The sequence below is a fragment of the Elephas maximus genome, chromosome 9, assembly GCF_024166365.1.
Source record: "Elephas maximus indicus isolate mEleMax1 chromosome 9, mEleMax1 primary haplotype, whole genome shotgun sequence".
Classification (NCBI taxonomy): Eukaryota; Metazoa; Chordata; class Mammalia; order Proboscidea; family Elephantidae; genus Elephas; species Elephas maximus.
The window spans coordinates 27,636,510-27,648,785 of NC_064827.1; the positions used below are offsets into that span (position 1 = coordinate 27,636,510).

The 12,276-nt window shown below is 39.8% G+C and overlaps 1 protein-coding gene across 2 annotated transcripts in view; it reads left to right on the forward strand.

Moving 5' to 3' along the window:
• The window catches only part of SH3GL2 (SH3 domain containing GRB2 like 2, endophilin A1), a 191,772-nt gene that overhangs the window by 137,511 nt on the left and 41,985 nt on the right, over positions 1–12,276 (forward strand). Inside the window, exon 2 of one of the 2 annotated variants that reach the window (XM_049895262.1) lies at positions 5,108–5,176. In XM_049895262.1, coding sequence (XP_049751219.1) covers positions 5,108–5,176 — 69 coding nt within the window. Of the gene's footprint in view, positions 1–5,107; positions 5,177–12,276 lie in introns of those variants that run through there. The other variant, XM_049895263.1, reaches the window with a different exon arrangement.

The following is a 12,276-nucleotide window of genomic DNA, read 5'->3' on the forward strand; positions in this document are numbered from 1 at the left end:
GGAACCCACTAGCAGCTCCACAGAAGAAAAGACCTGCCTGTTTGCTTCTGGGAAGTCCTATGGGGCAGTTCTAGTCTGTCACACGAGGTCACCGTGATTTGGAATGAACTTTCAGTACAGAGCAAACAAGGAGAATTTTGATGACGAAGAGTAGGAGATAAAACTGCGCAAAAACAGAGAAATTAGGAGGCAAAGAACTTCTCAGGTATGGGAGGCAGGAGTGTATTTGGTTTAAAGTCTATTGAATTTCACTGATGAGGTGATTTTCAAGGAGACTTTTATAAAAAGGCATCTGGAGATCTGGTTGTTGTTGTTAGGTGCCATCAGGTCAGTTCCGACTCACAGCGACCCTGTGTACAACAGAGTGAAACACTACCTGGTCTTGTGCCATCCTCAACAATCATCGGTATGTTTGAGTCCATTGTTGCAGTCACTGTGTCAATCCATCTCATAGAGGGTCTTCCTCTTTTTCACTGACCCCCTCATTTACCAAGCATGATGTCCTTCTCCAGGGACTGGTCCTTCCTGAGAACATGTCCAAAGTATGTGAGACAAAGTCTCGCCATCTTCCGTTCTAAGAAGCATTCTGGCTGCACTTCTTCCAAGGCAGCTTTGTTCATTCTTCTGGTGGTCCATGGTATATTTAAGATTCTTCGCCAACACCATAATTCAAATGCATCAGTTCTTCTTCAGTCTTCTGTTAATTGGTTAGTAAATGAAATGTAATGCTGGGAAGAATTAGAGTTGCAGCTAGAGCATCGAGCACCTTCTGCCTGGAGGTGACAGTTAAAACGGGGGAAGGATGCGCCATTGTTGGAAAGCAGTGCAGCATCCTTTGGGCTGGAAGCAGTGGACATTTATTTCAGCTGTCACTTGCCGCTGGTTCCGTGTGACGTATTTCTTATTTTGTCTGCGGAGAAAAATAGTAAGCATGAGACAACACCACTACAGACTCAAAATTAAGACTATTTTAAGTGTGAGTCAATCATATTGTTTAATATTTGAAAAGTTGTGCCATTTTAAAGACCATTCCAGAGTGGGCCGATCAGTCTTATTTCCCTTGGTGTATGCCGTCTTAACATTAATTATTCACACTTCATCTTAATATTCACAGCAATACATGGTTCAGTTTACTAAGTAGTTGCTGTGAGGAATACAAATGAGAATAATATAGGTGAAGATAATGTCTTTGGTTTGATTGGAATGCAGAGTATATGGAGGAGTCCCTGGGTTGTGCAAATGGTTAACACACTCAGCTACTAACCAAAAGGCTGGAAGTTGGAATCTATTCAGAAGCACCTTGAAGAAAGGCCCTGGTGACCTTACTTCCAAAAAATCAGTCATTGAAAATGCTAAGGAGCACAGCTCTTCTCTGACACACATGGGGTCACCATGAGTTGGAGTCAGCAGCAACTGCTTGGAGAGTATAATGGCAGATAAGATTAGATGAATAAGTGTTCAATGTTGTGCTAAGTGGCTGCCATTGAAGGTTTTGAACAGAAGAGTATTATGTTTAGGTTTTTAGAATGTACAGTGGGTCATAGTGGGGTGTATTGGCTCACATGTAGTGTTCTGTCTGATTCAATTTTTTTTTTTTTGCAAATCTAGGCTTAAATAGATCCTAAATTTTTCAGATGGCAAGTCTATTAGTGAACGCATATTAAACTGCATCAGAAAATATTCAGTACTGTGAAACCTTAGTTTTAGGAGCCATCTCACTGGAAAATAGTAGGGCAAACAGTTCTTAAATAACCGGTCCCAGGTAAAGAAAACAAAACTCCTTGTTGGCTGATGGACTCAGAGAGTCTGTATTACTCACCTTGGTTCCTATACAGCAAACTATAGGAAGTTTTAGCAACATTATGTAAAGAAAAAGAGGAGAAAATATTTGCCACAGTTCTAAGGAATGAGTCAGTTGTCACTTAGCCCACTGTTTAATGCAGTGCCTTGATATATTTAGATCTTTTTTGACTTGGAAAAATAGCCCAGAGAACAATAGAGATGTCATTTTGAATATTATTTGTTTCCAGGAATCTAATTAGATAAGAAAATTTTATATCAACCAGCCAGACCATTACCAGTATCTGATTGCTAGCATCACTCATTATGTTTGTAGAGCTGTTTTGCTCATAGCAGCTTAAGTATCAGCTTTTGTAGAGAAATCATCTCTTCCTCACACACACACATACACAGTACTTGTAAACCAAATAGTTAAAGCCAATGGACTGATGAGTTAGCCTCAGTGTGGATTACCAGAACTAGTTCTAAATTTTTAACACCTAGAGTGATCTCATTTGATAACCCATTTGATATAGTGAGCCAGCTACTGGGGTGCTAAGTTTTGGAGGATGCAAAAAGGTGGAAAATGGAAATCACTCCCAGTTAGTTGAATAATACAGGATTGAAAATATGATAGTGGCCTTTGTCCTTTTGATGAGAGCCATGTTTTATCCCCTAAACGTGGTCAAAATGTGAGTAACCCAGTATTACCAAAATTGACTAGTGTCGCTCTAAGAATAAATGGACACATTACTCCGCTATGTGTTTTCCATGTCAGTTTGGCAAGAAAAATGTCTCATTCCAGATAATCAGAGGGCTTTATTTGTAATGATCCTTTTTTTGACAGTAAGGCCTTGGGGGTATAGTGAGTTCACAGAAAACTAAGACAATAGTTGATTTGAGGTTGTGCAGCAAATTTTTCTTTATTGTGTGGAAATTTGACTAGTTCCCTAGCCCAGATTTTACTGTAAACCATCTATTTCAAGGATAAGGAATTAAAATTGGGGCTACAGTACAAGCTAAATTTTCTGTTACTGAGCAAGGTTAGAGAGAGTCAGTGTTACATCATAAGAATTTGTTTCACTGGTGCTCAGCTTGGTCATAGGGAGAAGCTGGTATTAAAAACTTTTAAGGCCCCTTCATCCCTGATTTTCTGTAACTTAAACCTGGACTTGCAGGGCAAGTCACTGATACTTGGAAATCCATTAGGAGGTTCTAATCAGATTTCTAACTCCTTCCTCCCTTTCTGGAATGGTAAATTTTTTGTTAGGAACACAGGCAGGGAAGCCAATTGCTGAACCAGATTGCAATTGTTACAGACTTTAAATTAGGTAGCACTGATGCCAGGTAATGCCTGGACCTGTACAAACTGCTGACGTAAGTGATGTTAGCATCACCCTGGGCACTGGTTAAGTGAGAGGGCTCATGTCAATGATCAAGAGCAGTGGATCCAGCTCCAGCCATCTGAATCTAATGGAGCTCCAGGCACACAATGTCAGCACCAAGGACAGCTCTCCAGAGCCCTGGTGCAAATGGAAAGAAGCCTAGTGCTTGGCATGTGAAGCTGCATTCAGGCCACTACCATGGACAGATAATTTATATAGTGCTCCGTTTTCTTATCTGCATCATAGCAATAATGTCTGCTGCTGCTACACATAGTTCTCGGGGTACACATATCAAATGATGAATTACAAGTAAAAATGTGTGTCTGTATAAATTAAAAATATTAATATTGTTTTTATTAACCTTTCACTTTTAATTATTGGCCTTTATCTACCTAAGACTGTGTTACGTTAATGAAAATTACCAGATTCTTCTGAAGGTACGAAACAGCAGTTAAATAAACTAATGGGAGAAACCAGGATACTATAAGCAAATACACAGTTTATTGGTAAGAGAGAGAACTAGGATTTATGGCATACCTTGTAGGTTCAGAAACAGGTTCTTACATTTATTATATCATTTAATATCTAACAACTCAGTGTTAGAAACCCAGCAAACAGTAGAGGGGTCAGTTCATGCCGTGCTCTTTCATCACACCATATTCCTTCTGTTACTACTGATGGGATGCGATGGGTGGCATCTTGTATGCAGGGCCAAAGTGGTGACACAACACAGACTCTGGGCTTTTCCAAGAGTGGTCTCTTCTGCAGGTTTTCTCAATACCAGAAAGCAGGAGTGGTGGACAGAGAGAGAGAATGAAAGGAAAATACCTCAACTACCCTCAACAAAGGAATATCAGAGTTTCCATGGCCAGGAAATAGAGCCAGGTATCCAGTGGCCCCGTCATAGAGACGCAGCCCCTCTCAGTGGAATGACCCAGGTTGTTATGTAGATTGCTACAGGTCTGACCATGGTGGGGATCCCCTGTAAATACCCTTAACCCAGTGGCTAGGGAAGGAAATAAAAAATGATATGTTAATATCTGTGCGTGATAAGTTTATGTAATATAGTGACATCTTAGTGAAAAGCATCTATCTTTAAAATTAGGTGTTTTAAGATATATGAAGCCTTGTATGCATTAGCAGTTCATATTCCTATCTTTAATGAAACCAAAGTATCTGTCTTGTGATCCCTTCATACATTTTTATTAAACAAAATTGGAATCTTTATTTCAGAATAGAATAATATATCTGATTTTTTGATGAACATGAATTTTACATATGGAAAACAATCATTTGCCCATTTTAGCTGATAAATATAAAACATATGATAATTGGAGATGATTTTATAGCAAAGAAATGCCTTCATCACCTTTCCTTATGGTTTGTTTTATGTGTATAAGGATGTAGACAGCTAAAGGAGCTTTATAAGACTCCTGTTTGAGTCCTTTTATATGCAGATCAGCTGGGCTGATGTTTATTTTTACCAGTTTGGTAGATGGCTGTGATTATCTATCTGTTCAATAGCCCATTGAGGAGTAGGTTAAAGAAGTAGCAGTTTTCTACCTAGGTAGCATTTTAGGCCCATTATCAAGGCAAAATTAGTATTATATGATGCTACTGTCCCTCAGAGCTTTCAAAGGAAAATATTAGTTATTAGATAATTATATAGTGATTTGTATAATAGAAAACAGCACTTGAGTGGAAGTCAGAAGATACAAGTCTGAATCCTTGCTTCATCACCTCTCAACTGTACCGCCTTTGGTAAGTTATTTAAACTCAGTCGCAGTTTCCTCCTATGAAAGTGGGACTGTCCACTAGTGTCATAGAGTGGCCGTGAGATTACTTCAGAAGATGCTTGTGAAAGTGCTTGGAACTTTTAACACACCTTTTTAAAACCAAATTTTATTTATAATAATTTTCCTATTTTTTGTTATTTTCTACAGAAAGTGAGTGAGAAGGTTGGAGGAGCTGAAGGAACCAAGCTAGATGATGACTTCAAAGAAATGGAAAGAGTAAGTCTTCACCACTTAAGAGTTCCCTTTGACGTGAAATTGTCCACCATGCTAAAAGTAAAAGAGTAGCAGGGATAAAGGGCAGGGAAAACTGTTCTCCCTTGGTTCGTAAAAATACACTTCGTTATTCTTAGAAGTACTCTTCTTCTAGTGGATTATGTACACAGAAGAGGTAAGACAAATCCTGACTTCCCTTTGAGCTATCCTGAGAATAAACCCTCAGTGGGGTGAAATGTCACAATGCGCTTTTCCCTGGTGGATTTTATCTTTGCTTTTCCAAAGGGAAGCAATGTGGATCTGGTGTTTGAATTAGGGTTGGGTGGGGAGAAAAGAGGAAAAGTTGGGGAATGATGTCCCATGTGTTTTCAGGAGAGTTTGTGTGACTCCCTGGCTTTAGAGGACTTGTCTGACTGGACGTGGCCCCAGAGGCACTAGAGTACAGTGGAGAGAACACAGATTGAAGCCTACCAGCCTTGGCCCAAATTCCACTTCCACAATTGCTACACAGTTTATTTCTCTGGGCTGCCATCTTTTATAAATGTAAACTGGGAATAATAACTCCTACTTCATGAATTTTTATTCAAGATTAAAAATAATGTAAATCATTTAGCAGTCTGCCCAAAAGACAGCAGGTTCTCAGCAAGTGAGGGTGGAGGTGGTGAACAAAATTCTTTTCATTTCTCTTGTGACATAAGCCATATTTCTTTTTCATTTTTCTTTCACATTGAGAATTTTCCAAGCGAGTGATATTTAGGCTTACAATGAAGAGTATGGATTGCATTTTGTGTAGAAATCTTTCAGGTGCTGAATTGCTTGATGGGTAGAGGATCAAGGGTACAAATTCTGCACTTGCACTTATCTGAGAATTATGAGCACTTATTTTTTAAAAATAATTTTTTTTCTTTATATTTTGACTTTGGCTTTATTAGAAGCTTGCTATTGCTTTTGTTAGGTGTCATTGAGTCAATTTTTGACTCATATCAACACATGTGACAGAGTAGAACTGCTGTATAAGGTTCTCTAGGCTGTAATCTTTACAAGGGCTGGGGGCTGATTTGTCCATAGTCCATATCAGTTCCAGCAGGCTGCCTCAGCTTTGCTGTTTTTGCTATGTTTCAGTAGAGTCAAAGAAAGAAAATTCCTAGATGTTTTTTGCCTTGTATTCACTTCTTCTCCTGATATATGAATCGATGAATTCAGTGATGAATTCAACAAATATTTGGGCCAGGTATGTAAGATACAGCAGTGAGCAGTGCAGACAAGATTCCTGAGTGGGGAAGGCAACTTTGGGCAAATAATTAACAGCATGGCAAGGATGAAAAAATGGTGCTAAAGAAGCCTGGAACCAAGGTAACTCACCCAGGTAAGGTGATCATGAAAGGGCTTACTGACATTCAAATAGAGATGGGGAGAATGAGTAAGAGTTAGCAGAGCCAAGTGTGTTTCTGGTGAAGGAAAGAGCATGCAAGCAGGCAAGAGAGAATAGAAGACATATGAGTTCCTGAAAAAAAGATGAGTTGCCAAGAGGCAGGAGTCTTGTGAAGTAAGACCACATAGTGTTTACCTAGCTGGCTTTCTCACTGGGTTCTTGAGATTGGTCTCACTGATAGGTACCCACTGGTGAGGAGATTTAATACTAGATTCCTGAGCAGCCAGCCTTGGACCCTCTCTTACCCTACTGGACTGAATTCTGCGTTGGTCCGTATTTCTCATCTCCAGACCCAGATCAATTGCCACTAAGTTAATTTCAACTCACAGTGACCTGTGTTACAGAGTAGAAATGCTCCATAGGTTTTTCTTGGCTGCAGTCTTAACGGAAGCAGATCGCAAGGCCTTTTTTCCACAGTACCACTGGGTGGGTTCACAGCACCAACCATTAGGCTAATTGTTGCTGTTGTTAGGTGCTATCGAGTTAGTTCCTACTCACAGCGATCCTGTGTAGAATAGAACAAACTGCTGCCTGGTCTTGCACCATCCTAACAATCGTTGCTATGTTTGAGCCCATTGTTGCAGCCACTATGTCAATCCATCTCATTGCAGATCTTCCTTTTTTTCTCTGATCCTGTACTTTACCAAGCCTTATGCCCTTCTCCAGGGACTGGTGCCTCCTGAGAACATGTCCAAAGTATGTGAGATGAAGTCTTGCCATCCTCACTTTTAAGGAGCATTCTGACTGCACTTCTTCTGAGACGAACTTGTTAATTTTTCTGAAAGTCCATAGTATATACAATACTCTTCTCCATCATCATAATTCAGAGACATCAGTTCTTCTTCAGTCTTCCTTATTTGTTGTCCAGCTTTCACATGCATAAGAGGTGATTGAAAATACCATGGCTTGGGTCAGGTGTATTTTAGTCTTCAAAGTCACATCTTTGCTTTTTAATACTTTAAAGAGGTCTTTGGCAGCAGATTTGCCCAATGCACTATGTCGTTTGATTTCTTAACTTCTGCTTCCATGGGCATTGATTGTGGGTCCAGTAAAATGAAATCCTTGACAACTTTAGTCTTTTTTCCTTTTACCATGATGTTGCTTATTGGTCCAGTTGTGAGGATTTTTGTTTCTTTGTGTTGAGGTACAATTCATACTGAAGGCTGTAGTCTTTGATTTTCATCAGTAAGTGCTTTAAGCCCTCACTTTCAGCAAGCAAGGTTGTATCATCTGCCTATCGAAGGTTGTTAATTAGGTTGTTAGTTAGTCTTCCTTTAGTCCTTATGTCCCATTCTGCCTTGGAGTCTGAAGGTGAAGTTTATTTTTTCCTATTTCCTACTAAATAATGAGTTTTTGAAGATTGTATTTCAAAATTTAGATATTCCCACAATAAAGTAAACTTCTGCTGTTGTTTAAAGAACATACCTGATTCCACATCTGGGTTTTTACCTAAGTGAATTGAGAAATTCAGATTTCTGCGCAGTATGGAAATTGTCTTCTTCAATTTTATTCCACACATCTTTTGTTTTATTGGTGGCTCTATTGCATATTTTGAATTTTTTACTCATGCTGAATTTGCATTAAATGTATAAATTTCTGTGGTAGATTCTCACGTGTTTTCTCTCCTTTTAATTTGTTTATTACTCTCCAAAATGTGTTTGCTCAGTGTTCCTAAGCCTACAGTAGAATCACGTTTCCACAGTCAGTTTTCTGATCCTCAGGCATTTAGGGAAGAGTGACTTTTGCTCAGCTGTGTTTCAGAGGTGCAGTTAGACAACAGAATGAAGTTAATTAGAGGTTTGCATCAAGCAGCACTGCTGGGAGAGAAGTAGATTCTCCTAGAGGCTGCTTTCTAAATGAGCCGCCCGGGATGCTCTCCTGCCGAGATGCGGTAAAGTCACCATGTGCCTCTTAGCCCTCACTGCCTTCCCCTCTTGGAGCTCATGGCATGGAATCCCATGGCTGTGTTGTCTCTGTACCATACCAGTTTCTCTTCTCCTAAGTGCTTTGAGTAGAATTGTTACTCTTTTGTTTTAAATGTTCTATGCTGCTTATAAACATCATTAATCACAGGCTGAATGTCTCACTATGCCGGAAACACTGGGTAGATTTGTTGAAAACCTGCAGACTTTTTGTCTAGAGGAAGCTTTAGAATTTGATTTTTTTTTTTTCTGTTTCTATCAGTTGCTGCAGTGATTCTGTATTTTTCATTAAGTCACTTGGGAAATCAGCAAATGCCTCTGTGTGCCAGGCATTGTGCTCAGTATTAGAAATACAAAGATGATTGAGATTCAGCTCCTGCCTTCAAGGGGCTTCCAGTTCTGATGGAAGAAATAGGCATGTGAATCAGTGGCTTACAGTATGTGGAACTTGGAGCCCCTGTGAGCATTCCCATGGAAGACGTTGGAGAGATGCCCGACTCAGGCTGGGTAGGTCAGTGGAGGTTTCCTGGGCAGGGGGAGGCTGAGCTAAATCCAGAGTTTCTCTGTTGTCCCTGCATATATGGAAAATGCAGAAGTCCAAGCCAAGGGGCCCAGTGTTGCTTTTTGCAGCCTAAAAAGTGTCCTGGTGAAATCTCTCCTGTGGAAACCAGAAGGGCAGGAAACTTGACCATATAGACCACTTTGGTGAAAATGGCATCCTTTTTAGGGGGTAACCTTAAGTTTTAAGAAGACTAAGATGTACCACTCCATATGAAAAAAAAATGAGAGTAGGTAAAAAGGACTGTCAGTATAATTAGCCTTGAGGAAGAGAATGGTTCAGAGTGGGGTGTGGAGAAGGGCTGATAGGAGAATTATCATTATCTTCATACACTTAATTAGCCATTGTGTAGACCCTTCAGTGCAACCTCAAGTGGTAGAAGTAGAGTCAATGAGTAGAAACTGTGGGGAAATGGATTCTGGCTCTATACAAGAAAAAACTGGCCATTAAAAAAACTGGCCATTAGATCTGTTAAAAAAACAAACCAACCCAACCCAACTTCAGCTGAGAATTACCAATTTTCCCATCACTGCCTTTTCAAACAGGCTAAACCCACAGCTCCCAAATGCCATTGGAAGCACACTAATCTTCACCCCTTGTGAGTTTTGTGGCAAGTAAATTGTTACTAACAACATCACTTTTTAGTAAATTCACTCTTACTTGGATCCCAGTTAAGATCTCGAGTGGGAGAGAAAGGAGTAAAGTTTGAGTTAGCATGCACAGAGTTACATATCCCCAGGTGTACCCATATATGTCTGCCAGGATCATGTATGTCTTGAAGACATGGTGGTGAAAGAGAAGATGTGAATTACTATACTACGATACTGTAGAATTGTAAGAAGGGTGAGAGCCCCAAAAAAGATTAGCATTAAACACATCTTTCTGCCTACTCTGAAATTCAGTGAAAACAAGTTTCCTTTCAATTACTTGTTTACAAAATATTTCCTGGCTAATATTCATTAGGAAACCCTGGTAGCATAGTGGTTAAGAGCTACAGCTGCTAACCAAAAGGTTGGCAGTTCGAATCCACCAGGTGCTCCTTGGAAACCGTATGGGGTAGTTCTACTCTATCCTATAGGGTCGCTATGAGTTGGAATTGACTCGATGGTAATGGGTTAATATTCATTAAAGTTAATGCCCAAGAAGATTAGACAGAAAATACATTGGGACAGTCTCACCTATTGCCTTGTTTATTTTTGTTTTTAAACACACTGTTAATTAAGCAGGCTTTCTGAGTATACAGGGAAACCCTGGTGGCATGGTAGTTAAGTGCTATGGCTGCTAACCAAAGGGCCGGCAGTTTGAATCCACCAGGTGCTCCATGGGGCAGTTCTACTCTGTCCTATAGGGTTGCGATGAGTCGGAATCAACTTGATGGCACTGGGTTTGGTTTTTGGTTTGGTTTCTGAGTATACAAGGTAACTGCTTTAAAGCAAGATAGATTAGGGGCAGGTACAATAACTGTTTTAAGTCGGTAGAGAAGTATTAAAAAACATTCTTTTGGGGACAGCCTGTATCTCACTGCCAGGCAAATTGTCCCAGGACGCTGCTTTCCTCTTGTCTATATGACTTGTTAATTTAGCTGTTCTGGTTCAGGGTTCTCAGTACTTTAAGTGGGTGTCTGCTCATTCTTAATAGTTCCATTTACTTAAGTTTGGTGGTAGAAAAATCAAGAATTTAAAGCCATTTTAGTATTTCATACGATAGTATTTCTTTCACATAACCGCTATGAGTTACACTATGTCCAGGTAAGCACTTAGTTTGTTTATTTCTTATTGATGGCTAAACTCCTAAACTAGACTACCAGAAGAACAAACAAATCAATCTAGAAGAAATATAACCATAATGCTTATTAGAAGCAAGGATGGCAAGACTTTGGCTCTCTTACTTTGAATACATCATCAGGAAAGACCAGCCGCTATAAAAAAAAATCATGGTTGGTGTCTAAGGGTCAGTGAAAACAAGAAAAACCCTCAATGAGATGGATTGACACAGTGGCCGCAACAAGGGATTCCAACATATCAAGAGGATGGCCCAAGACTGGGCAACGTTTTATTCTGTTGTACATAAGGTTGCCATGAATTGGAACTGACGTGATAGCAGCTACCAACAAGAGTTTTTCTTAAACACTGCTATTGCTTCCCTGTGGTAGTAGCTGGTATAGTGCAGTGTCAGGCAGTGTATAATCATTATCTTCAGTACTTTCCTTGTCCCACGAAGAATGCCACGCTGTTCAGGTGTGCCTCCATGGAAGTTAAGGAGACACTGAGTTATATTTACTCCAGGGGAGAAAGGTAACATTCAGATATGGGAACAATAGCCCCATTCTAGTCAATTCAGTTCCTTCCAGGTCTCTTTTATATTTTCTCTAAAGACTGAGATGGGCTGGTGAAATGATTAGCATTATCGTAGATTGAGAATGACAGACCTCAGTAAAGCTAGCAGCGTTGCGCAGGGATTGACAAACTTTGTCTCAAGTGTTGTGGGCTTTGTGGGCCAAATGGTCTCTGGGGTTTCTGCTGTGACTAACTCTGCTGTTGAAATGTAAAAGCAATCGTGGACAGTAAGACAAATGAACGTAGCTATGTTCCAATAAAATGTTATAGAAGGATCCGAAATTTGAATTTTGTGTAATTATTATGTAAAACATTACTCTTCTTTTGAATTTTTTCAAACATTTAAAAATATAAATATAGGCAGTGGGCCAGATTTGGCTCCTAGCTGTAATTTGCTACCCCATACCTTAGCATGGTGCAAATGGTTAGCATCCTTAGCTGCCAACTGAAAGTTGGAGGTTTGAGCCCTCCAGAGGCATTTTGCAAGAAAGGCCTGCTGATCTACTTCTGAAAAACCAACCACTGAAAACGCTATGGAGCACAATTCTACTCTGACACATGTAGGATTACCATGAGTCAGAATTGACTCAATGACAACTGTATTTTTGGCCTGAGCGTGAAGAAGAAAAATGTTACAATGAGTAAGGAAGGTTGACAGAGCTATTTTTTCTCCCTACCCAGAGTTGTACGGCAGTGGATTTATTAGTGGAACCCAGAGCTGTAGATCGCAAGATTAGATGGTGGAGAAAGAAACTCTTGACTCTAAAGTGTTGAGAGTTGTTAAAATCTTGGTATTGGAAAAATGATAGGAAAATGACCAGAAGGGTATATGCCTACAATTTAACCTTTTGAAA